This window comes from Ostrea edulis, chromosome 1, assembly GCF_947568905.1.
Source record: "Ostrea edulis chromosome 1, xbOstEdul1.1, whole genome shotgun sequence".
In the NCBI taxonomy this organism is placed as follows: Eukaryota; Metazoa; Mollusca; class Bivalvia; order Ostreida; family Ostreidae; genus Ostrea; species Ostrea edulis.
The window spans coordinates 36816133-36844057 of NC_079164.1; the positions used below are offsets into that span (position 1 = coordinate 36816133).

General features: G+C 34.5%; 1 protein-coding gene and 1 long non-coding RNA gene across 8 annotated transcripts; one reads left to right on the forward strand and one right to left on the reverse strand.

Annotated features, from left to right (window-relative positions):
- LOC125657780 (uncharacterized) lies at window positions 1-27542 on the forward strand. 7 transcript variants are annotated; one of them, XM_056147453.1, is made up of 11 exons: window positions 1-193; window positions 953-1167; window positions 2602-2663; window positions 6458-6566; window positions 16308-16451; window positions 18851-18993; window positions 21376-21396; window positions 23938-23992; window positions 25418-25469; window positions 25569-25588; window positions 25710-27542. In XM_056147453.1, the coding sequence occupies exons 1-11, from the start codon at window positions 169-171 to the stop codon at window positions 26037-26039; spliced, it is 1176 nt and encodes a 391-aa protein (XP_056003428.1). In that variant the 5' UTR covers window positions 1-168; the 3' UTR covers window positions 26040-27542. The 7 variants fall into 7 exon arrangements, with proteins under 7 accessions (XP_056003428.1, XP_056003419.1, XP_048744626.2 ...); XM_056147448.1 differs by lacking the exon at window positions 1-193 and adding an exon at window positions 476-647; XM_056147444.1 differs by lacking the exons at window positions 25569-25588; window positions 25710-27542 and having other exon boundaries at window positions 19927-22414; window positions 22454-23992; window positions 25418-25458.
- LOC125657847 (uncharacterized) lies at window positions 9486-14864 on the reverse strand. Its single transcript, XR_007363506.2, has 3 exons — window positions 12760-14864; window positions 10465-10635; window positions 9486-10285 (listed from the first exon to the last, which is right to left on the reverse strand). It is a non-coding gene; the product is annotated as an uncharacterized LOC125657847 (long non-coding RNA).
- Window positions 27543-27925: the final 383 nt, after the last annotated feature.

Sequence of the window (27925 nt, forward strand, 5' to 3'; positions counted from 1 at the left end):
TGACGTCACTCATATACAAATGGCGCGAGGTCGCAGAAAAAGCGCAAGTGTTAACATGGCTGGGAAGTAAAAAGCCACGCTTGACATTATATGACCCTTCTGTAATCGTGTTTACTAGTGGCTTTTCGCCAAATATGTCGTTTTCTGAGATGATACAATAACTCGAAAATGATGGATTCGCAGAGAAGTAGTGGTAAGTTCACGATGAGATTCCAGATAGATAGCAGACGATCGCTATCATTAAAAAGAAATATTTTTTAAATCGGATTAGTAATACAGATAATGTACGGGTGATTTATTGGCGCATGCCAACCTGTTAAATAAATGGTATCGTATCTGGCGTGTCTCAAGTGCCATAAAAGAGGAACTCCTGGCACAAGTTCGATTTTTTTGTTCATTTGTTCTATTATAAATGTTGACATTTTGTTATCTTTTGTAGAAGTATTGATTAACTCTCTCACGTTTTATAGGTTGCTTGAAAAAATGGAATTGATTTATGTGCCATTATTGTCTTAAAACTTACACCTAATCCTGTTGTTTAAACGTGAATAAATTGAAACTGAGACCACCTTTACGGGCTTTAGAAACTTTATGTTGAAATCTACGTACAATGGATAAGTATGAACAGTCTCTGTACTTTCATTTGAGTAAGTTAGATGGTAATCTTATTTTAACTTTAATTTTATCTGTCTTATCACAATTTATGGAACCTAATCTCAGTTGTTTTTAATTGTATTTATAATTAATATTCTCATGTAATGTAGCCAGTATTATTTATTTTAGTATTTTACACATTGGCAAACTTGTGTGAATGATGCGCACCGCTATGATGATATGATTTATTCCAAACATACATAACATTGACTATGAATGATTTAATTTACAAAATACAATGCAGGATTGAGTTCTCATCTAATTTCAAAACATTTATTTTCTTGTTTAACTTGTCCAGATTTTCAGGCCACTGAGAGAATATTTCGCAAAGTAATACACCCTGGCCTGGATTCTCTTCGACTTGTAGACAAGAATGGCATCCCCATCAATGCTCCACTCAACAGCATGAAGCAGAAAATGTTCATCCTTAGTCCAAGAGGGGTTCCAACTCGCGTGACAAATCACGCATACAGTGGCCAACCCATGCGCATGTCACGACCTTATTCTGAAGGGGTAAGCTGGACGGTTTTTACAAGCATAATTCATGGCCACCTTGAGCATCCTAGTAGCAGATATTCTGAATATCTTAAATGTTGAAATCCTTTTATTTTGGCAAGAATTTGTTTAACAGGTTTTAGGATTGAAAAATTTGTATTCTCCAAGTGACTCAGTAGTTCTCAGTGAACAACTCTATTTGGTAAGAGTAAACTTGGTTTGGGTTTCTTACATAATTTGTAATCATTTGATTTTAATTTGTTGTCTGGGTTTGAGAGTGTGTGTGAGGGAATGCAGATTTCTGTGGGTATTAAAGTTTCCTTGCTTACATGGATTAGATGTAAATGATATAGACTAAGTTCTTGTTGGTGTTAGAAATTATGATGTGTGTCTATGTGTAACAGATTTACCATGTATTTACACTTTGTTTTATACTAAAATTTGTACTGTGTAATTAAACATGCCCGGGGGTCTAATGCAACATCAGATCTGCCATTCTAGTCAGCAACATTTACCAAATTTAAAACTTAGTTTAGCAAACTGATATGCTAATATATAAGAGGAAATGGACATCTTAAGTAACTACATGTATACAGTATATGGTATACATTATAGCTCACCTATAAGCCATAGACTCAGTTGAGCTACATTTATATGTCCTTTGTCTGTTAGTGTTGTCATTTTTTATTTATTCTCCAGAACCTCTAGGTAAAGAACTTGTACTTGGTTACCCGATCCTAATGCATTTTCTCATGTAAAACATTAAATCCTAATAAAGTTCCCTCTTCTGACACCCACCTCAAACCCTGAAATCATGGAGTAACCTAACTTGAATCTACACAATATGGGATTGCTTGCAATTTTGAATTGAACAAAAAATGTACCTTTGTGGTTCTTGGAAAGAATAATTCTTTAAAATTCATATATTTACATGTATTCCTATGTTAAAACCCTTCTTGCAGTCCCACCCTGAACCTGAGGGATCATCCACAAGTGTTCCTATAATGTAGCATGTACAAATTCAACAAAGTCCCATAACTCCTGTAAAATTTGTAGAATCAAAATGCCGGCACAATATGATCAACTACATATGGTGACTAACAATCCTACAAAATTTGAACAAAATCCATTGAGCGGTTTCGGAGGAGTTGCGTCCACAATGTGTTCCTATAGTGTAGCATGTACAAATTCAACAAAGTCCCATATAACTCCTGTAAAATTTGTTGAATCAATATGTCAGCGCAATATGATTTACTACATATGGTAACTAACAATCCTACAAAATTTGAACAAGATCCTTTGAGTGAAGTGGGATAGACGGATGGATGACACCGGTATTGTCCCCTTCTGCATTGCGGTGGTGGACAAAAAACACCACCTAATAAAAATCAAATGACTAGAATACTACAGTGATGGAAGATGTATTGATAATTTGTTGGGTTTATTTTTCAGCTCAGCCGTATAGAGATGCCAGATTATTACAATGAAAATACTTACGAATCTTCATCATATGGGTAAGTTCTGTGAGAAATGACTAGTCTGTCAACATTCTTGATTAACAAGAATTAAAACAAAAAAATATTTGTGTGTGAAAAATGATCTCAGATTCTTGAAATATTTAAGACTAATTAAAAGGGTTTGATCTTCACAAAATGTTAGAATCTAGACAATGATCAGGTGTGGCTTAAGTCTGCAGGCCTGGATAAGGGGTCACACCAGGAGTTCCAAGTGTTGTACTGTATATGGATATGTTTGACATAAAGAATTGAGCGTTTGAATGTTTTACACAGAAATACAGTTATCATGGTTATAAAGGAAATCTTAAAAAAAAAAATTCAAGAATTAATAGGATATATGATATATATGTCTAATTGATATGTAAGTGTCTGTATATATCGTAGATGTAATTTTGTTATTGCCATGATCCACGGGGCTAAGATGGAGCCGGGGGAGGGGGGGGGGGGGAGGTATGTGTCAAAGATTTTCTTCCATTTGTAAGTTATTTGTTCAACCAAAATTCATAATATTAGATTGCATGTTCATATGATGATCCCTCAGGTTCAGGGTGGGACTGCAAGAAGGGTTTTAACATAGGAATACATGTAAATATATGAACTTTAAAGAATTATTCTTTCCAAGAACCACAAAGGTACATTTTTTGTTCAATTCAAAATTGCAAGCAATCCCATATTGTGTAGATTCAAGTTAGGTTACTCCATGATCTCAGGGTTTGAGGTGGGTGTCAGAAGAGGGAACTTTATTAGGATTTAATGTTTTACATGAGAAAATGCATTAGGATCGGGTAACCAGTGTGCTCCATTGGCCCTTGATTTTCATTATGGTTTGAGATATGGATTTGAAACTTGCTGCTCAGCTCGACAGCTGGTGTCATCTTGATATGAGTGAAAATTCTTGAAGGGCTGTAAAACAAACAGATCCGTGTTCGACATTTGTCAAGCAGATATATAAACTTTCGCATAAAAAATCCCCCTTATTTTCTTCTGTTTAGATTAGAGACATCCTAATATGCATTTTCCGAGTTTCTCAATAGTTGTTTCCCTTTGTTGAGCTCGTACACACAGTGAGATGCAAAAATTATATATGTTTTTGTACATACATAATATATGTACAAAACCTTATCGCTGCATTCATATATTGCCTAAAGGATGATTACCAGATGTGACATACAGCCACTCGACCTTTAGGGAAACACAATATTAGTAAGTTTATGAGTATTTGATAATTAAATAGCTCAAGCACTATCATTCTTTGATAAAAGTATCACTTACATCGAAGAGGAAATAAATAATAATGACATATTTTAATTAAAAAGCCAAATTCAAACAAATGAAAGGCGGAGATAACGAACAGTGATCAATCTCATAACTTCTATAAGCAATACAAAATAGAGAGTTGGGCAAACACAGACCCCTGGATATACCAGAGGTGGGATCAGGTGCCTAGGAGGAGTAAGCATCCCCTGTCGATTCTTCATATGTTCAGTTTTATTGTAGATACTAATGGCTGATGTAAGCAAAATTTATACTTTCATAACTTTTATCATTACTAGTAATTGCAACATTACCAATCAATAGTATATATTTACACATCTTGCCTCCACCCAAGTGTTGAATAGAATACTGAATGTACCTCCATCACAAAAGAGATGATATCTCAGAAATTTGGTATTCACAAATTATAATTCTGCACTTCACCGTAAATTCGATCTACTGAATGTTTCATCCGTCTTTCATCTTCCCATGTTAAGTGGAGGCTGACACCAAATTCCCTGTGTACATCTGCCAACTCAATCTCGCTTCCCAATCCCTGTTTGTGCCTGTCGCGTCTATCTAACTCAGTAATTACAATATTTATTTAAAAGATAATTATACCGTAAGTGATTTTTTACTTGTAGTTTTCTTTTTTAAAAAATTTCCTATAACCCTGCATTTCGTTTTATCTGACAAGTCCTTGTTTATCTCCTCTGCTATTAGGTCTATTGATGATGTGCAAGCATGTGACATATTCCAGAATCAGAAACCAAAATAGTCTATTTTAGATACCACATAAATAAAGCACATGATGCCTCACAATCGCTACCTTACATGTAATTGCTTTAGTAATGCTATCAGCTTGATTGGTTGGTTGTTTTATATCTTGTTGAGAATTTTTCACTCATATTGAGACATCACCAGTTGCAGGTGAAATACCACAAATTTTGACCTATGCTTAGCGCTTGCAGCTGTAGTAGTAAGGTTTTTTTTATGTGCTAATGCCTGCCGCAACCAGAGAACATGGGACCTCCGTTTTTAAGGTCATGTCCAAAAGACCCGTGATTCTCACTTCTAAATGCCGAACGTTTGACAAAGGAGAACGCTATCAGAATGCTTATAAATATAATATTATTGTGGAGTTACAATTAAATCTTGTGCTACCACGTACAATATCTTGATTGCTAGAAGATGTTTTAAGCAAACATCTATACAGTGTATGAATGTTATCTGTGAAACTTGGTGATGTACTAGCTGTCATTAAATTCTAGAGCACACTAAATTGTACTTGGAAAGGGGTGATTCATGTACTAAAACTTAGAAGGATTAAGTAGCTTTGATGTATATGCAAGAACTCCACCTCTATTGTTAAATCTCTTATATGAAAAGATTGTTGTCAGAGCTTGAAATGTGGTGTGGTAGGAGCCCAGTGAGTGGTATACCTTGTCCTAGGCAGAATATATATATCCAGAGTGGTAAATTGATCGTGCTTTGATAGATAAGCAAATAAGTATATATATATATATATATATATATATATATATATATATATATATATATATCTCTCTCTCTCTCCACAATCTTTAACCTTGTATAATAGGCAGATTAGTATGACTGTTATGTATGCGAGGTTGATTTACCTGAGGAACCATTTCTTTTATTTCGATTTTTAAAAACCACCGAGGCTACACAGCTCTTAATACCTTTTCAGTGTACCTCACTGCTCCAGTAGTGCTCATATTCAGCTGACACGTAAATTGGTTTGTTGTCAATTACATGGAATTTGTTGGTAAACATCAATAAATTGGCTACACGATTAAAAGGACTGATTACCAGCCCAGGCTTGGAAATGATTCAATACCTTTAAAACTCGAGCACATTTGTCCTAATCAGCCATCCCTTTGTGAAGACCCAGTCTATATTAGCAGTGTACGTTACTTGCCTGAAGTGTGGTTAAATAGACAGACAATATTAAATAAGTTTTGTTGTGTATAAGCTTGTGTATTTAATTTCACAATAGCGTAATACCCCTTGCTGCATTATGAACTCTACGAATTGAATGTCTGGGGCTTACATTCATGAAGATATTGATATTTCTATCGAATACAGAAAGATATCAATACTGGCACATAATGTGTATGCCAGGCTGAAAAAAAACTTCCTAAGAACCCAGCATTTGGGGGCTGGATACCAATATATATTTAATTAGTAACTATGGATGTACGCTCAAGCATGTAAGTGTTAAAAAAAATTCAAAGTTTAAAAATATTAATTCATTTATTTAATTGTAATGCTTCTTAAATTCAAAGAGGGTTTAATAAAAGATTGGTACTGAGCTATGAAATCATGATAGCTGACTGAGAAAGTAATCGCCATGTCATTATTATTCATACAGCACTTCAGTATTGTGACTGTGAAACTTGTCATGTAAATAGATTCTTTTCAAGTGTAGTACCATATTTAAACATGGTATTAAAAAGCCTTAGATCAGTAGCTTTGTTTGGATGAAGTCTTCAACGCTGATTGTGTATTTGCAGGACACCCCAGTCTATCACACCATACAGTTCTAAAAGGAATACGTCTAACTTTACCAGGGGGAATCGCCCAATGGTCAAGTCAAAGAGTGCCTCTAGTCGAGGATACCTCGTAAGTACATGTAAATCTTAATTAGTGCATAAGTTTTCTAAACCTTTATATTCATCATGATAACACACAATTTATAAATGGTTTTCAAGACTGAATGCTAAAGGATGCAACCTGAGAGGTATGACTGGTATTGCAGGTTCATTGTAGTAATTCACTTCAAAACTGTAGATGGTACCAAAATAGCAAAGTTGAAATTAAGGTTGCCAACAGTAAATATTTAGATGGCCAAGAAAACTCTTTTTAATGGGAATTACTGTCAAACCATGAAAATAAAGAAAAGTTAACACAAAGATACTGACTTTTCCTGGCAGAACTCGACTGTAAAAATGTGATTCAATGAATGAAATTTATCTTGTCAAATTTTTTTGTCCACATTGGCATTGTGACCAATTTTTTATTCATCAAGCAAAAAGAATGTTGCACATGTGAGTTAAAAAACACACAATTCTGAGTCCTGTCCTTAGTGATATAGTAAATTGGGAAACAGGCTTATGTTGAAATGTATATACATGTTTCAATTCATATTTATAAACCCCAGCCATGAAATGGCAAGGCATATTGTATACATTGTATTACACTTTGTTGTCTTTCTGCATGGCTTTCTGTCATAATTCAGTTTCCGATCATTATCTATGTTACAGATGTGCATATTCTACTGAAATTTGACACACACATATTTAGAAACATTGTGAGAATATCCAGGTCTAGTTTTTGACAGAGTTGTGCCCCTTGGACAAACAATTTGCAGTTTCTGAATATTTTCTTATTCATACATGGACATTTTGGATTGAAATTTGGGATATACATGTAGATATATCATTAGCATATGCAGGTCATGTACTTTGTTGCAAGCGAGGGCATTTATGTCGCTCCGACACATCTAGTTATTTAGTATATTTACATAAATTTTCTAATATTTTGTCAATGATAGTCCTTTGCTAGTTCAATATATTCATTCATATATATATATATATATATATATAGAAAGCACAAACACACAATTATAACACCCAACCTTACATTTACCCCTAGGATCTAAACGATACATGTGATAATCAATCAATTAATATATAAAGCACTAAATAATCACAACTAGGTACTGAAAATTTTCACCCCAGCCCGGGGTCGAACCAGTGACCTACAGCACCCACCACCTAGCAAGACTGTCAAACCAGTGCGTAAGTCCACTCGGTCACAAGCACTGGTTTGACAGTCTTGCTAGGCGGTGGGTGCCATAGGTCGCTGGTTCGACCCCGGGCTGGGGTGAAAATTTTCAGTACCTAGTTGTGATTATTTAGTGCTTTATATATATATATATATATATATATATATATATATATATATATATCCTTTTATGTAGAAACTCTTATAGAAATGCTTACATCACATTGAGGATTGCTTAATTTGTAATTGAAATATACCTTGAGAATGAAAATTTATATCTTCTCTATTTTACAAAATATGAATATTTGGAATAGATCTAATTGTCATACTTGGTTGTTTATTATGGAGGATATATATATATATATATATATATATATATATATATCGATAACGATGGAAACATGGAGCAATTTCTGTGTAACCAGTTTTGCTTGAAGGAAATGTTTGGTAGTAAATGTTAATCTGCATCATTTATCCTTATATTTAGCTGAAAGGGGTGGGGTTCTTAGTTGTCTTAAGTGCCCACTATAGATGTTGGAGTTGTGAGTGTGGCTCACAATATTAAAATTAAGTGTACAGGTTACAATTTTTCAATACAGGCCCAGTACAACGTACAGCCACTAGATGCATTATAAGCTATAACGTCTTTGTGGTTTGTATTATGGCCCCTGCTTTGTTTAGTCTTGTGTATATATGGTGTAATATCATGTAGTGTCAGATAAAGAAAGCTACAGAAGGGAACTTTTTAGTGCTCTACTTTGGGTAGGGTCAGTGAGGTCATATATGTATTATGTACCTTAAGTTATTTTTAATGTGTCAATTCTTAATAACATTTAAATGTAATTATTTGAAACCAGGCATGTTTGATTTGAGTATTAATATTTTAATTAATACAGTGAGTTGTTCATTGTAGTGTACATGCAAATGGTACATGGCTTAGATTTTATCATAGGAATTCTTAATATGACAAGTGTTAAGTTATTCATACTAGTTCCAAAATTCAAATTCTTTGTCGATTTCAATATACACTTATATCTACTACTCACAAGAGTACAGATTGGGTTTTTACATGATTCAGAGAGCACTTAAAATCAGAAAGGCTCCAACAACACCTGCATTGTCACATTCATCAATAAATGTGTTTTCCTTTTATCAAGCTAACTGCCTCAGATAATACATACACTATTTAAACATATTGACAGTCTGCTTTAATATATTTACTTCTTGATGTCTGAAAGATTAAATTGCCCTGCAAGGGTATTGAATTTGTGTACCTGGAAACAGTTTGAGGAAAGTGTTTGATAGAATTGGGGTCTATATTGGGATTACTTGCATACAGATCTAGACCAACACTGTAGGCAAGTATGTACATCTAGGTAAAAACACTTTGTAATATTGATTTAATTATGTTGCTACATATATGGGAAATATATACATGTATATATATCTGTGTGTGTGTGTGTTTAGTCATTTCTTGTTGGTATTGTTCATACATTTTGTTCCACTATGTTTTTATTCATAGATGAAATCAAAAGGAAGTGTAGGTTTTCTCTGTCTGTTCTGCTGACTGTCTGTCTGTCTGTCTATGTCTGTCTCCTCATCTGTTCGTCTGACTGTCTGTCTCTCTGTGTCTCTCTGTTCTGCTGACTGTCTGTCTGTCTGTCTATGTCTGTCTCCTCATCTGTTCTGCTGACCGTCTCTCTCTCTCACTTTGTCTTCCATACTCCTTTCAATCATTGCTTTAAGATATTGAATCAGATATAAAACTTGCTATGTAGATTTCTGATGAACATCAACAAATCAAGTTTGACTTTTGTAATGTAAATTGTATGGGCTTGAAGGCCTCTACCAAAATGGTGAGACTCACAACTTCTGGGCCAATTCCAAGGTGGGGCTATATGATTCACAAACTAAAGATGCATCGAATCTTTTGTTCTAATTACTCTTTTCTTTGGAACATCTAATTCATAATATTGGGCTAAAGATTCAAAAGAATTTAAATTATCTGACCACAGGTAATATTTTATTACAGAGAAACACCCAAATTCATACATGGCTTAAAAGTTATTTATGAGTAGATAATTTATACTTGACTGAAACTATGGACATCTGGCCAAGATCAAAGACACTAGCAAATTGAAATGCCTGTCCAAGCCACAGCTTTGTAATAGAATTTAACACTTGACATTGCTTACAATTGAAGCAGTGTTTCCTGACCTTGAACTTAAGATGAGGTCATGGTCACTGACACACAAAATATAAGTGAGTAACATTGTAATAAACAGAGATCAGAAATCACCCTTGACACAAAGGTTGCTTGTTCTCACCATCAATGTGCAACACTTCTAATAAAGTTGTGTGTGCTTGAATCTCAGGTGACCAATAAGGCCCATGGATCTCTTGGTTTTCATAAGGTCAAGACTCTTTGATTGGAGAAAAATAAATGTCCATGGGATCTTGCCTGAGAAATTTTCACTCTTTGTGGTTGTTTACTTTATCCTAGAGGATTTGGATTTGTGGGTGTGTCAGTTCCTGGTAATTAGGCCGGTCCTTGTCTGAAATGTACTGATTGATAACAGCATCTGAATTTCATAAATTATGTAGTCATACTACTGTAATTGTGAATTGACTATTTTAGTGTATTGATAATTTTATCAGGAGAGCTGTAGAATCAGGAATTGCAATATAATAGACATTTTGATGATATCTTTTATACAATCAGTGCTACACTAACATATAAGTAAGTTATCTGCCTTCATCCAGCCTAACACCAATATTTATGAGTTCCAAGAGGTTAAGCTGCTTTACTTCATTCAGATCCTGACCTTGCAATCTGCTCAGGGTAATATAGCAGATTATATCCTGCACCAATCTGCCTGTCCACTCAGGAACGAATGTTACTAGTCTGTGAAAAAAGTTAAGGATTATATATCAATATTTGTGTAGTAATGTACTTAAGAGAGTATGGAGTTAATGTTGATTGCAATAAAGAAAACAGGTATTAGTACTTTTGTTATGTTGTGTGCACAGTTTTCATATTGCGAGACTCGCATAGTTACATTTCCTTTACATGGTAAACAAAATATCTTAAAATGTGAATTAAAATCATTTTGTTTTAGGTCTTTGCTAAGCTGTCTGTCCACAGCTTTAACCTTCAGGTCATAACTTTTGAATGGTGAGTGTTAGGGTTCTCATATTACATATGAGCATTCCTTGTGGTACCTAAGTTTTTAAACTTTTGACCTTGGAGTTTGACCTACTTTTAAGAAAAGTTAACATAGACAATAATCTTCTGAACTACTTATCTTAGGGCTTTCAAATTTTGTTTATATTTAGGGATGTCAACGAATATTCGACTATTTGAATAGTCTTCGATACCACTGATGTTCTACTAATTTTTATATGACCATCTTTAGACAGGATGTATTATGCTTCAGCGATGTCTGTATGTCCATCTGTCCATCCGTTTATTCGTGGTTTGTTTATTTCATTTTTCTGTCACAAATCAAGCTGAAACTTGTTATGTAGCTTCTTTGTGGATCACTCTAGATCATGTTGCAATTTTGATCCATTTTGACCTCTCTTGCAGGAGTTTTGTCCCTTTATTTGAAAATCATTGTTAAATGGAGGGTACATAATTTGTCGGGCTAACTCCTCCCACAATTTACAAGTGAGGACCATCTTGTTTTAGAGAGTATTTGTATGGATATTGAAGATGTGCATGTGGCAAGAACTTTTGATTTTCATCCATTTTTAAGGTTTGGGGGGAAATTATATAGAGAGTACATGATTTGTCCTTCTAACTCCTCTCACAGTTTAGAAGCTAGGGTATTTGTAAATAACTTGAAGATGTGCATAGTGCAAGGATTTTGATTCTCAACAATTTTTAATTTTCTTAGACATTTTGAATATTTACAGGTTGTTGAACTTGGTCGAATTTGGGGAAATATTTTACACACAGAACTCTTCGTTTGTCTATCTACCTTCTGTCACAGTTTGAAGCTAAGACCATTTATTCATATTTTGTAAAGAAAGTATGTCACAGCCTGATGATGACTGATATTACCTGAAGCAAAGTTCTACAAATATGGCTTAAGAAAAACACTGTAAGCATTTTCATGGGTGTATTATGTACCGTTTACAGTACTCTTGTTTTTATTCGAATAGTCAGTAAAAAAAAAAATTGTGCATACTGATAATTTACCCATTTGAAATTAACACCATCACTGTTTCATTGAGGTTTACTCGGTGTCCTTACTTTGAATTCACTCAATCAAAGAATATTACATGTATATCCATTCCTTGTCATCATTATAGAAATTCATTAGAATCCAAATGCCACCAAAATCAAGTGTGTGGCAATTTTTTAAATGTGATTTAGATAGTAGAAATGTTAAGTGTACTTTATGCAACTCTGTATTATCCTTTTGCGGAACAACTAGAAATATGTTGTATCAATTTTAAACAAACACCCAACTTTTAGTGCTGCATATGTGTGGTGATTTACCATGCAGTGCAAAAAACGATTGGAAATTCCCTAGTGAAGTCACACGAAAAAAACAAAAGCAAGCAACAGTCTGAAAAGGTAACAATTTCAATTGCGAACATGATCGTGAAAGACTACCTTTGTCTTAGTATTTTGCTGGGAGAGGGGTTTACGGAATTCGTCAACATTATTTCTCCAGGATTCAATATTCCAAGTCGGAATACAGTAAAGTCAAGAATAGAAAAAATGAATGAGGATCAGGAGATGCTACTTAATCTGTGCTAGATAATGTGAAATTGGCCTCTAATAGATAGAGTGCCATGCATGTTGTCTTAATAAATTGTCATAATAGATGTTCACATTGGGGTCTACCTAACAGGACTTCTATGGTTAACTGAACACCAGTATGCTTATCATCAAACAGTCATTATAACCCTGAACCAAGGTCATTTGGCTGTGGTCAAGGACACAGGTAAAAATGTTATAAATACCTGATACAGGCTTCAACTTTGTAATAGAGAGACAGCAGAAACCCGTACTGACCTTAATAGTTGCTTATGACCAGACACTTCATTCATGCCCATGAACCAGTTAATTGTCCCCCACCGCAATGCGGAAGGGGACATAGAAATATCGGTGTCTGTCCCACTTCACTTTGTGGACGCAACTCCTCAGAAACCGCTCAACAGATTTTGTTCATATTAAGTAGGATTGTTAGTCACCATGTGTAGTTGATCATATTATGCTGGAATTTTGATTCAACTATTTTGACAGGAGTTATGGGACTTTGTTGAATTTGTACATGCTACACTATAGGAACACTTTGTGGACGCAACTCCTCAGAAACCGCTCAACGGATTTTGTTCATAATTTGTAGGATTGTTAGTCACCATGTGTAGTTGATCATATTATGCCGGAATTTTGATTCGACAATTTTGACAGGAGTTATGGGACTTTGTTAAATTTGTACATGCTACACTATAGGAACACTTTGTGGACGTAACTCCTCCGAAACCGCTCAATGGATTTTGTTCATATTTTGTGGGATTGTTAGTCACCATGTGTAGTTGATCATATTATGCTACCATTTTAATTTGACAAATTTTATAGGAGTTATTGGACTTTGTTGAATTTGTACATAGTACACTATAGGAACACTTTGTGGACGCAACTCCTCCGAAACCGCTCACCGGATTTCATTCAGATTTTGGAGGATTGTTAGTCACCATTTGTAGTTGATCATATTGCGCTGTCATTTTGATTTGACAATTTTTACAGGAGTTATGAAACTTTGTTGAATGTGTATATGCTACACTATAGAGACACTTTATGGACACAACTCTTCCGAAACCGCTCACCGGATTTCATTCAAATTTTGTAGGATTGTTAGTCACCATATGTAGTTGATCATATTGTGCCGACATTTTGATTCTACAAATTTTACAGGAGTTATGGGACTTTTGTGCTTCAACTTTTTTTGCAGCGGTGGGGGACATGGCTACGAGTAGCAATCTTGTTCTTTAGCTGGAAACTACATGCTAATTGCAGAAATTTCTGTGTACTAAAAAAAAGAATTTGTTTCCACATATCTTAAATAAAAAGATGTCAATTACCTATGAAGCAATGACCTTTCTGTTCATTCAGTTAAGTCCTATTTCACCTTGCAAAATAAAAAAAATCCAAGATGTTTAATTGTGAAAGCTAGCTCTGGAGTTTATAAGCTATATAGTTCTGCTCCATAACCAAACTGTTGTACATACATACTGCAAATTTATAACAAGTCTGCTTCAAACTTGTGGCAAACAGATGTGTTCACATGAGAAAATAGTTCTTGTTTTCATATGTTTACCACTACTACTTTGTAGTAAATTCACTAGAAATTGGCTCGTTCACAGGAAGATTGAAAGAGTCCATCATCTGTTGTTTGCAGGAACAATGGTAAACTGAATGTTCACAGGAAGTTTTTAGGAGCAGCAAATATAAGAAAACTTGCAAAAAGATTGCAATAAAGCTCTCATGGTAGTTCACCATTTTCAAATATGACTTAAGATTTATTGGGCTACATGGCAGTTTCTGAATTGGTTATTGTACTGAGTTTTTGATGAACTGTTCTGAATTGGTTATTGTACAGTGTATGGTGAGCTGTTCTGAATTGGTTATTGTGCAGTGTATGATGAGCTGTTGTTTCTGAATTGGTTATTGTACAGTGTATGATGAGCTGTTGTTTCTGAATTGGTTATTGTGCAGTGTATGATGAGCTGTTGTTTCTGAATTGGTTATTGTGCAGTGTATGATGAGCTGCGGTTCTGAATTGGTTATTGTACAGTGTATGATGAGCTGTTGTTTCTGAATTGGTTAAATGTGCAGTGTGTGATGAGCTGTTGTTTCTGAATTGGTTATTGTACTGAGTTTTTGGTGAGCTGTTCTGAATTGGTTATTGTACAGTGTATGATGAGATGTTTCTGAATTGGTTATTGTACAGTGTATGATGTGCTGTTGTTTCTGAATTGGTAATTGTACAGTTTTTGGTGAGCTGTTCTGAATTGGTTATTGTGCAGTGTATGGTGAGATGTTGTTTCTGAATTGGTTATTGTACAGTGTATGATGAGCTGTTGTTTCTGAATTGGTTATTGTGCAGTGTATGATGAGCTGTTGTTTCTGAATTGGTTATTGTGCAGTGTATGAGAAGCTGTTGTTTCTGAATTGGTTATTGTACAGTGTATGATGAGCTGTTGTTTCTGAATTGGTTATTGTGCAGTGTATGATGAGCTGTTGTTTCTGAATTGGTTATTGTGCAGTGTATGATGAGCTGCGGTTCTGAATTGGTTATTGTACAGTGTATGATGAGCTGTTGTTTCTGAATTGGTTAAATGTGCAGTGTGTGATGAGCTGTTGTTTCTGAATTGGTTATTGTACTGAGTTTTTGGTGAGCTGTTCTGAATTGGTTATTGTACAGTGTATGATGAGATGTTTCTGAATTGGTTATTTTACAGTGTATGATGTGCTGTTGTTTCTGAATTGGTAATTGTACAGTTTTTGGTGAGCTGTTCTGAATTGGTTATTGTGCAGTGTATGGTGAGATGTTGTTTCTGAATTGGTTATTGTACAGTGTATGATGAGCTGTTGTTTCTGAATTGGTTATTGTGCAGTGTATGATGAGCTGTTGTTTCTGAATTGGTTATTGTGCAGTGTATGATGAGCTGTTGTTTCTGAATTGGTTATTGTACAGTGTATGATGAGCTGTTGTTTCTGAATTGGTTATTGTACAGTGTATGATGAGATGTTTCTGAATTGGTTATTGTACAGTGTATGATGAGCTGTTGTTTCTGAAATGGTAATTGTACAGTTTTTGGTGAGCTGTTCTGAATTGGTTATTGTACAGTGTATGGTGAGATGTTGTTTCTGAATTGGTTATTGTACAGTGTATGATGAGCTGTTGTTTCTGAATTGGTTATTGTGCAGTGTATGATGAGCTGTTGTTTCTGAATTGGTTATTGTGCAGTGTATGATGAACTGTTGTTTCTGAATTGGTAATTGTGCAGTGTATGATGAACTGTTGTTTCTGAATTGGTTATTGTACAGTGTATGATGTGCTGTTGTTTCTGCATTGGTAATTGTACAGTTTTTGGTGAGCTGTTCTGAATTGGTTATTGTGCAGTGTATGATGAACTGTTGTTTCTGAATTGGTTATTGTACAGTGTATGGTGAGCTGTTGTTTCGGGCTGGCAGTTTCTGAATTGTTTACTCTACAGTGTATGATAAGCTGTTGTTTCTTTATAAACTCAGATATATACTGTATATGTGTCATCATGTAAAGGTAAAATTTTGATTTATGTACGGTATGTCTATAGTTGCAGAACTTTAGCTGTTACCAAAAAAATTTAGATATTCTAATTTTTTTCTCAGATAGCTGCAGTTTTACAGTTAATAAATGTCATGAGACACGTCCCCAGCAAACTGGTTTTTTTTTTGTGTTCATGATTTGTTCTAGAATATCCTATTCCTGAACTGTTCAACATTAATTTAAAAAACCATAATCAGATTTATTTTCTAGAGCAGTTTATAAAGCTATAGGTGTGATTTATTTGTAGAGCAGCGTAGCTGATGAGAAGCGATACCTGCAGTCAGCCAAGAGCACCCAGAGTTCTCAATGGAACAGCAGCAGTCAAGGACTAAGGCTCGAGAAAGAATGGACTGACCTGGCCAACTCAAGATCTCTTAAACGGAATTCAGAGGTCTGGCTGTTTCTCTTCAAAACTAGAGCAGACATTAGAGAAAAAGATACAAATTATATATAGATGTTAATTATGTCTCCCCTTCCCAGAAGGAGGACATATTGTTTTAGTGTGAATTCTTCTTCTTGGGCGCTTCTTCTTCCGTTTGTCATACTAAGTTTGTCTGGGCCATAACTTTTTTTGTCTTTTGACATAGGCCTTTGATATTTAGTATGTGGGTATACCATGATAAGACTGTCACGTGTCATTTGTGATGACCTTGACCTTTTATGTAAGGTCAAATAGAATTTTTGAGCTAGGCCTTTGATATTTGGTATGTGGATATACCATGATAAGACAGTGTTGCGTGCCATTTTTTATGACCTTTGACCTTGACCTTTTGTTTAAAGGTAAATAATAGAATTTTGGGGACATTTTTGTTGTCCGGACCATAATGTTTTGGTCTTTTGACATGGGTCTTTGGTATGTGGGTATACCATGATAAGACAGTGTGCCATGTGCCATTTTTGCTGACCTTTGACCTTGACCTTTTATGTAAAGGTCAAATAATAGAATTTTTGGAGGGATTTTTTTGTCTGGACCATAACTTTTTGTCTTTTGACATAGGCCTTTGATATTTAGTATGTTGGCAAGTTTAATATACTATCATGTTCAGAACCTGTTCCTTGTTTGAAGCTCATATACATATAGGCGAATGTTATGTACCGTAAGTCTTAATTTTCCACTTTAAAGATGATCCCTAAAATTGTTTTTAAAAAACTATGGAAAATGGAAGGGGAGACATGAGTTTTAGTGTGCTAAAACAGTTCTTCTTAGTTGTTCATGCTCTTGTACATAAATTGATAAACATACAAATTTTAGATGCACCTTTAGTTATTGTTCTTTAAATTCTAAATGGCATCTAGAGTTATATGACATGTGCTTGGTAGTGTTGAGTCTACAATATGTGAATCAACAATTTCAACAAATATTATATGACCATCAAACAGGTCCTGTGTCACAGCAGGCATTTGCACGTTAAAGAACCCTCACTGTGACAGCTGTAAGCACTAAGGGCTATTCCAGAAATAAATACATGGGGGGATCGGGAGGCACCTTTTGTATATACCAAGCACCCATAAAAAAAAAATAAAAAATTGCCCCATGACCCATCAAATTGATAACACTCATTTTACAATGACCCATCTAATTAAAAAAAAACCTAACCAGACCCACCACAAAAATATTTTAAAAAATGAAAACAGTACAAATCTCGTGAGGTTTTCGGGACAAACATTCTAGTAGTCAATGACGCGGTAATGCCTGTGCGACATTGTATCACAGTAGTTCTGAAGAAACGATGTCACATCAACAATCGAAGGCATCTATGGCGGGAATGTTGGAAAGATTGGGAGTCCAAGCGATGCTATTATCATGAAATGGGTATGGATATGTTTTTCCATGAATCGTTCGTCTTCTAATGGAGGCCTCTATATCACCATCACACTGACTGATAAATATAACGCATCGGTACCCTCGCATAAATCAACCAAGGTTTGCATATTTTTATTAGAAAACGGAATACCTATTGATTTCAAAATATTCCCAAGATCGATGTACTGTAAACTTAAAACTGTAATAATCTACAGTTCACCGCCATCACATCCCAAGGGACCCTAATAAACGCGTCTCTAATTTGAAGAGTGCGGTAATGGAAATAGAAAGTTATGCGATACAAAGAGCGACAACTCGAATAGTTCTATGTTACTTCTGATTTCGAAAGCAGCATTTCGAAAGCACGTTTTCAATTTTCCCTCCGACGTTTTGTAACCAACACGACAAGAGCGACAATAAAAATATTCTGAAAACTCAACACCCACGTGGCACAAAATTAAAAAAGAATAGAAACTACCCACTTCCCATAATAAAATTTTTTTGAACAGTCCAATCATGGACCAAATAAAATATGAAAAAGTACGACCACCCACACAAAAAAATATCGTTTGCCGCCCTCCCCCCCCCCCCCCCCCCCCCCCACCACCATTTGATCATTTCTGGAACAGCCCTAAGCATATGTCTAAATTTTTTAAACTTCACCTACAGTTGCATTGTGATGTCTCAGTATGAGTGAAAAATTCTTGACAGGCCGTAAAACAAACAGGCATTGTACATTTATCAGAGTAAGAGGAGGTACCAGTTCCATGAGATTAAAATCAGAATTTTTTAAAAGTTTAATGTAGGTCACTGTAACATTGTACTATTGAGGTAATTTTGGTCTTACTTTTTACAAATCAGTGAAATATGATAGCTTAGAAAATTGATGAAACCACAGTAGTATGACTGAGAGACATCTGTTAATTTTGTACAAACATAAATGAAGTGTTACTTCAAGTGTTATGGCATATTATTTATTTCAACAGATCGTAACACATAGAGTTGACAGAATGTATTTTATGACTGGGAACTCGATCAACATTAAGCCCAAGTATCAGGTAGATGAGGACGAGCTGAATCACCTGAGAGAGCTTTCCAAATCCAGGCAGTCGTCAAGACGACAGAGTCGGTATGCTTTTAACTAGTACATAGGATTTTTTTTTAGTGTTGTGGAAAATGTATGTAGTTTGCTGCTAACTGTGTTGTGTTTTATAAATGTATTGACATGTATTTCCATTTCAACTCTCAATGCAGTGTCACAAATTCAAACTTCAAAATCATTTCATAACCTCTCCTTTCCTTATTCATCACTATTTGTATTTTTTTTTTCATTGACTTGGCTGCCACACATTATTACTTCTGAGATTTAATTATGCTCCTGGATTTTAAGATTCAGATTGCAGTTTTTAGCCTATATGCCCTTCTGTCTGTGGCAAAAAACTCTTAACATTGCCCATCTACTGGACTGTAAATAACAGGAATTTGATATCTCAATGGGTGTACTAGCTGTCCTTGTTCCAGCTGTTCCAATGATGTCATGGTTGAAGTCGTATAACCTCAATTTTAAACTTTGACCCACTTATGAAATAAATCCTTCAACATTGTGTTCAAGTTTTGAAATGTACATGAGAAGGCTTTGATATTTAGAAGGTGTAATCCTTGGAATTAGGCCTTTCCTTCTGTGCAATGTTGATGCCTTGTGATCTTGACCAACTTTAACAAAAACTATCCAACTGCTTTTGATTTCTGAGCTATGTGCAAGAGGTCTTTATATTTTGTAGGTATAATATATATGATACAAACTTCTCATTGGTGCCATGATGAATGCCTCTTCACCTTGACATTTGACTCATTTTCTGAAAACTCAAAATTTGAATTATAAGTGAGAAGGCTTTCATATTTCTTTGATGTAATCTTTACAACAAAACTTTTCTAGTGGTACTTGTAATAGCAGTTGGCTATATTAGGCAGTACTGTTGTCAGGGACATTCATGTTACACAAATGCTTCTCATTGTGACTCTTAATTAATTTCTCTATCCTCATTTTCCCACCTCGTGCAAGGCATGCTCAATTTTTGGAACCCTGTATGGAGGAGGAGGAGGAATCTATGTGTGAAATGGAGGGAAAAGAAATCATCACTCTAGAAGTTGATTTAACACAGCCTTGTGAAGTGGAGGAAAAAGAAATCATCACTCCAGAAGTCGATTTAACACAGCCTTGTGAAGTGGAGGAAAAAGAAATCATCACTCCAGAAGTCGATTTAACACAGCCTTGTGAAGTGGAGGAAAAAGAAATCATCACTCCAGAAGTCGATTTAACACAGCCTTGTGAAGTGGAGGAAAAAGAAATCATTACTCCAGAAGTCGATTTAGATATAGAAGACCCATATGTCAATGTCAGCAGACATCAGGGCATTCAGTCTGTAGTTCTAGACAGATCAGAAGATTATACATGTACAAGGATGCAGAGTGCAATAACAACCCATATAGGACCTACAGTTGTGGGTGATATTGAAGACGAGGGAGGGGGAAATGAAAATGTTCCCGTTACGTCACAGAAAATCACATGCTCTGTAGCGGTCGGAACCAGCCGTTCAGATGAAGTGAAAGAGCCTCTTGAACACATGGTCAATGAGAGTGTGGTGATTGACAGTGAGGAGGAAAATGCGCCGACAGGAGGCTCAAAGAGCATAAAAAACTCAACAGATGAGAGACCATCATCAGATCTGACCGATACAATTTATGCCTTATCAAAACAACTGTTGTCTCCAAATCCTAGTTTTGTTAGTAAGGACTCTGGAATTCAGAATGATCAAGACAAGAATTTCATAGAAGATAAGGTGTCACAGAATCCTCTTGAACCCACTTCTCAAAATGATAATGGTGAAAATGAAGAAAAGCTCAAGTTTACTCACTGGATTGTGGATTTTGGCAATGTCGCTGTTGCAGACATTTTAGTTTATGGAAAAAAAGGCACCAGTGGTGAAAGTCATCCAACATGTCTGAAGGATTCTTACTCCAGTGTCAAGAAACATCGCTTTGGAATCAAAACAGGTACTGAACTGCAAGTAAATTGTAAAAAGAAAACTACTAAAAGACAAATCAAAACATGCAGGAATAAAGAGAGCAGGCCTTGTCTACGAATGGCTAATGTGAGAACTTATGCTGTTGAAAAACCTTCAAGGAATTTCCCAAACAGGAAAACCAAGTCCGTTGGGTACAGGACTCTTCACTTGCAACCAGTGAATTGTGGATGTAGGGAAAAGAATGGAAATCTCCACAATACTCTGTTTATTGAGGGAACATCTGCTCCTTTCTACAAGGTGGCCAATAAAGCGATGGATGGTTTCCAGTTTAATAACTCATAGAAATGAAAGGGCATCAAAATAAAAGTGAAAGTTGCAGTACATTGAGTTCAACCTAAGTTATTTAAACTTTTGTCCTGTGTTACTAATGGTTTAATATAAAGTTTTACCGAGAATTAAACCTATTTTCTGTCTGTATATATTAGGGTCATTCATATGCCTGCGTGGTGAGTATATTACTGTACGTGTACATTTATTTTAGTGCATTTATATTTTAGTGCCTTTCACAGCCTAAATCGCAGGAGCGCTAATTCATCATTTTGGTTATAAAAATTGAAATTCTCTGGACAGTTATTATTGTGTCACATAGTCACATTAATTCATGCATAGGTCGAGCAGTGCATCAGCTCCAGCTGAGCTAAAATTTAAGTGTGCTAAAATTACTACACGTATAGTAAGTCATTTCTATGTCAATCATATAATCTTATAACATCAGTAACCCCCCCCCCCCCCCTACATTGGGAAAGGCTAATTGTAATACAACGCTCCCTCTGGTGTCTGTATATACATGTATATATGAGGTTTATATAATCAAAGATGTGTAAATATTACATTTTCTAACAATGATGTAAGTCTTTTCCCAAGTATTAAACTGTTACTCTACTAATGCCTGATCTTTCAAATGTTATTTAAACAATATTTTGTAAAGTATATAGCATAGAATATGATATAAAGTGAAAGTAAAACACATCTCATTATTTAGTACACAGGTAACATGATTCAATAACACTTGACATTGTCTTATAATATAGTAGAGGTAATATGATTCAATATCATCTCGTTATATAGTATACAGAGGTAATGTGATTCAATATCATGTAAACACATCTCGTTATATAGTACAGAGGTAATATGATTCAATATCATGTAAAAGTAAAACACATCTCGTTATATAGTTCAGAGGTAATATGATTCAATATCATGTAAAAGTAAAACACATCTCGTTATATAGTTCAGAGGTAATATGATTCAATATCATGTAAAAGTAAAACACATCTCGTTATATAGTACAGAGGTAATATGATTCAATATCATGTAAAAGTAAAACACATCTCGTTATATAGTTCAGAGGTAATATAATCCAATATCATATTAAAAGTAAAACACATCTCATTATATAGTACAGAGGTAATATAATCCAATATCATATTAAAAGTAAAACACATCTCGTTATATAGTACAGAGGTAATATAATCCAACATCATCTCATTATATAGTACAGAGGTAATATAATCCAATATCATATTAAAAGTAAAACACATCTCATTATATAGTACAGAGGTAATATAATCCAATATCATATTAAAAGTAAAACACATCTCATTATATAGTTCAGAGGTAATATAATACAATATCATATTAAAAGTAAAACACATCCCGTTATATAGTACAGATCAAGGTAATATAATCCAATATCATCTCATCATATAGTACAGAGGTAATATAATCCAATATCATATTAAAAGTAAAACACATTTCGTTATATAGTACAGGTAATATAATCCAATAACATCTCTTTATATAGTACAGAGGTAATATGATTCAATATCATGTAAAACACATCTCATTATATAGTACAGAGGTAATATAATCCAATATCATATTAAAAGTAAAACACATCTCGTTATATAGTACAGGTAATATAATCCAATATCATCTCTTTATAAAGTATAGAGGTAATTTAATTCTATAATATCGTTTCTCATTACATGTAACTGTCTTCTATTTGTTACATATATGTATATATGTGCGTATGCATATTTGTTGCGTATGTGTATCTTAGCCAAGTTAGACAACTACAATAGTACATGTATAGTTTTAAAAAGCTGCAGTTCTTTACCCCAGTCTAGCGGTAAATGTCTTCCTCATAAATAAGCAGAAGACATGCAGTGGTGCATGTGATCAGAACAAGTATTATGAAAGAAAACACTCCACCTCCCAAGAACCACTATTGCACACAAGTGCAACTATAGTGTTTTTTCTTAAAAGTCTATACAAGTAAAATATTTGGCTGAAAATGGTATTAGAGTTTGGATTCAAGGTTTTTGACAAGATGTCTAGTCTCATGCAACCAGACGCTCTACTTTTTCCGTAAATATCTCGAAGAGCTTGTCGGAGATTTACGAAGATAGCCGAGCGTCTGGTTGAACGAGACTACAAGATGTCCTGATATCAGAAATCATGTTTAGATTTATATGTATATTAATTATAAATGTACTTTTGTGTGCGTAATCCACTTTGATCGATTCCAGTAATCCTGTACCAACTGTATATATATATAGCTAACAATCGCCTGTATTCACTTGATTTACAGTTGAGATTTCTGATGGTATTATAGGGTATGCATTGCTTTTCATGGTATGGAGGCATCCTGTATGTTTAAGCTTTATTTTTTACCCTATTAAATGATATCCTTCTTGATTATGATATTGTTTGCTGTTAAGCTGCTTGATAATCTATCTGGGTGCTGGTCTTGTAATTCATGCTGAATCAAAGTAAAATGAAATAATGCCTTTTATAAATTACATGAATAGCCAGCTTCTTTTATTTTTATTTCAAATCAAAATTATTGTTAATTCTGTATTGAAAATACTTGTTCTAATGCTTAATTTTTTTTTTCTTTTCTCTTATACTTTTTCTTTACCCTTCCCTCTTTCTCCCCAAAAACTTGTTTTTCTGTAATTTCTGGCTATCTTGCCACCTCCTAGCAACAGCCGAAATTCAAAGAAAGGACAGCAATCTCAACTGGAGGAAGACTTAAAGGTATAGAAGCACATCTGATATTACATTTATCTAATTACAGTAAAACACTATTATAGCTGCTAGGAAGCCTCCAGGGCCAGTGTAAAATATTTCTTTATATTGTAAAAGTGGTTATTTACGCTGGGGGTTAAGTTCATGGTTTTCCACATCCAACATTACATGGGGAGGGAATACGCAGTAACTGAATAGAATATATATATATATATTATACCAAATATTCATAACTATACATGTACATGTAGGGAAAATTTACACGCTTATTATGTGACTGCATAATTAGTGTAAATTTCTCCCGTGGGTAAATAACCACTTTTACAGTAACCAAATATCCAATAGAATTTTCGTTATTTTCCTTTCATAGGGAATAAATATCATTTTGCAATAAGCATGAATTTGTTATAAACTATAGTTCATCGTAAGGGTGTTTTACTGTATCATGAATATATAGTGATTCTCTATGTGTATTGTAGGATTATAATTGTTGTGTAGACTAATAATTATTCATGTTGATTTGTGAGAAGTATGAATTCTTGCTTTTTAGCTCACCTGAGCCGAATGCTCAAGTGAGATTTTAATGGCTGTAAGCACCGAGCATAGGCCTAAATTTGAAGCCCTTCACCGGCATTGGTGACATCTCCATATGAGTGAAAAATTCCCAAGAAGGACATTAAGCAAGATACAATCGGTATAGAGAAAAATCTTTAAAAATTTTCTTCTCAATAACCATTGGGCTAGAGAAATTTACATGAAAGCTTCCTGTCATAGTGCAGATTCAAGTTTGTAAAAATCATGGCCCCCAGGGGTAGGATGGGGCCACAATAGAGATCAAAGCTTTACATGCAAACATATTGGGAAAATCTTTAAATATGGGCCAAGGTGACTCAGGTGAGTGAATATACCATGGACCTCTTGTAATTGTTTACATTTTATTATACATTTAAATCCCTTGGAGTATAGAACTCCTATTTTACGTTCTTGCTATTGAGCACTGAACAGTGATTTTGCCAAATTAAGCACTCACAAAATTACAGTATTCAAAACAATAACAGCTGTACAGCAAGTAGAACAAGACTGGATGAATTTTATTCAGAATATATATATCAAAAAATCAATTTTAACCAAAGCAATGCAGTGAAGATTTTGGCTTGATAATTTGAGCATTTTATCAAATTTTTTGTTGTATTAAAAAAATCACCTTTCAGTTTCAGATTTTATTTTCCACCAAAATAGGGTCTTGGCATTCATGCTTCTTTGCTAGCAAAGGGTTTCTCTCAACCCTGACTATATAGGGAAGATGGGCCTCATTGTGTATTCTTCAGCAATTTCTTGAAAGGGGAATTATTTTTCAAGAATCAAATCCAATTAATTTATAAAACTGTCAGTTTTGTATGTTCCATTCATAAGATTTTTTACTTTCCAAATTAGGCATTATCCGTGAAAGAAGGAAATGGAAACACAGATAAAAATGAAAATAATGGTGAGCAAGATCAAGTTTTGCTACTGAATATTTTACAAGATGACAGACTTTTTAGTTTATATAGTTAAGAATGAATAATATATTTCTTCCTATTTGCAGGACTTGAAAATTCTATAGAAGTAAGTTTATTTGCATTTTATTATTCAGTTTGTACAAGTCGAGTGTACATGGACATTCAACAGTGAAATGAGACAATAAAATTGTTGGTCCAGTTCTGTATAATTCTACATCTGTTTCCAGAATGATGAAACCAAAAGACAGAAGAGTCCCCTAGCAGGCTGGTCACTAACGGAAAACCCTGCAGCAGAGCCTGACCCAGACCAGAAAGAGACTCTCAGTCGTCTGTCACTGCATAAGGATCCCGAGGGGAAACCCCCCACAGAGGAAGCACACAGTGTTAGAGACAATGCGGACCAGATGACAAATGACGAGGATGATGGATTTCATGAGGACATGGAAATGAAGGGGAGGGCAGATGGAAGACAGGAGGTGGAGGATGTGCTTGATCCTGACCCAGAGAGTGTCAGCCCGAGGGACACGGCAGATAATGAAGTAGAGGAAGAGCAGTGATAATGATCTGTTTCATATTCCTATACTGAGATTCTCTTTACTGTACAGTCTGTGATAGAACTAATCATTTAATATTACCGAGATTTTCTCCACTGTACAGTCTGTGATAGAACTAATCATTTAGTATTACCGAGATTTTCTCCACTGCACAGTCTGTGATAGAGCTAAACATTTAGTATTGCAGAACTGCTGATTGTCCGGCCGGTAAAATGAACATGATCGATGGCTCTTAGCAGATTGGATTCTGTGCAACCCAAATGCATTTACTGTAGATAATGCAGACAAGTTTATTTTGATTTATTTATAAAGCAATATTGAAATTCATGTGCCTTTGAATATTTTGTCCCAGTGGAGAGTATTCATATGGGAATGTCTCCTGTCCAATCCCTTTGTTGAAATTACAAAATGATCATGTACTTGACATCTTATTTTTTTGACTATGACCGTGGTGTTTTATAAAAAAAAAAAAACCAACTTGTATACATGTATTTGTGAAACATTTTTGTGACAACCATTTTTTGTCTTTACCCTTTTCATTGCATGTTTTGAAATGATTGTTATACATACACTTCATCGGTGAAGGTCATTTGAAATGACCATTTCAGAATCTGTGTTTTCCTGTTTTATATAATCTTGTTAATAAGTTTGCATTTGACACAATGCTAGGATTTAACAGACATTTTCTACATGTGTTGTGATAATCATAATGTTTTTAATTCATTGTGTGTTTGGTGTATTTTTCCATTGTAAAATCTGTAATCTCTTTCTTTTTGTGTGTTTGGCTACATATCTGGTCACAACAAAGAACTGGGTTCACTAATAATCTATTTTGGCTCTAATTTTGAATGTACATGTAATTGAAAACTACGACAAACTACATGAAAAGCAGAAGTGTTTGCAGAAATTTGTTTTTAGACAGGTGATAGTATATACAAAACTGGTTATAGTTTTAGTTTTGAATTATAAATTGGCATTGCACAAGGTCGTAAACAGTCCGTACGTCTACTTTACGCCATTTTCTTTCAACTGGCCAAAAATCACAAATTTTCTTAGTTGTTTGACTTCAGAATGCAAGGGGCTGCATAAGTTGACCATGATCAAATCAACATACATTGTCATGGGCAAAATACATGAAAATAGTTTTGGTTGATGCTTGAAACTGTCCTTGATTCATATAACAATCCAAATGATTGAGATTTTTCAAGAAATTTTTTTTAAGTGACCAACTTTGTGATGTAAAATCTTTATTTGGGACTTTTTAAACATGGGAATTACTGATAACTAGAGAAGTTAAAGACATTTGAATTTCAGGGCCAGAAATGGCTATTGTCATACTTAGTCCTTTGACTTGATTTTGTTTTGTAATTGTTTGATCTTGTGCACAAACTATGTATCATTTTGCATTTTTACAATGAATGTAAATGTTGATATATTTGCATATTTATTCCTTTCTTGTATACCAAAGAAGGATTTTAATAAATAAATTTTTTTTTTCAAATAAAATATAATTTTTGCTTAATATACCCTCACAAACTATACAAAGATGATTTTTATATAAATATGCTAGCAATTAACATCAGGTAGGTATCTAAATTTCAAGAATATGACTTGTTTTAAAATACCCAACACAATCACAACACAACAGAAACACAGAAAAGAGGCATCAGGCTTTATCGTTCACCTGAATATTAATTAGTCAAAACTCTTGGGGGGGAAAAAAATTACTGTTCAGCATATCTAAGCTAAATTTTAATATACAGCAACAGAATAAAACAAGATGTGTTCTTAAATGCTCCTGAAAGTGCCCATAGTGATGCAAGATTTTACATAACATAACATATTAACGTGTTATGAATGCATGTAGTCTGGACCCATCCTAAAGTTAA

What these genes read in the sequence shown, in the direction of transcription:
- LOC125657780 (XM_048888604.2), top strand. Translation starts at nt 325, where the DNA reads ATGGTATCGTATCTGGCGTGTCTCAAGTGCCATAAAAGAGGAACTCCT. An exon ending in CACGACCTTATTCTGAAGGG is followed by an intron (nt 1,168 to 2,601) that starts GTAAGCTGGACG and finishes TTTATTTTTCAG; the next exon opens with CTCAGCCGTATAGAGATGCC. An exon ending in TACGAATCTTCATCATATGG is followed by an intron (nt 2,664 to 6,457) that starts GTAAGTTCTGTG and finishes GTGTATTTGCAG; the next exon opens with GACACCCCAGTCTATCACAC.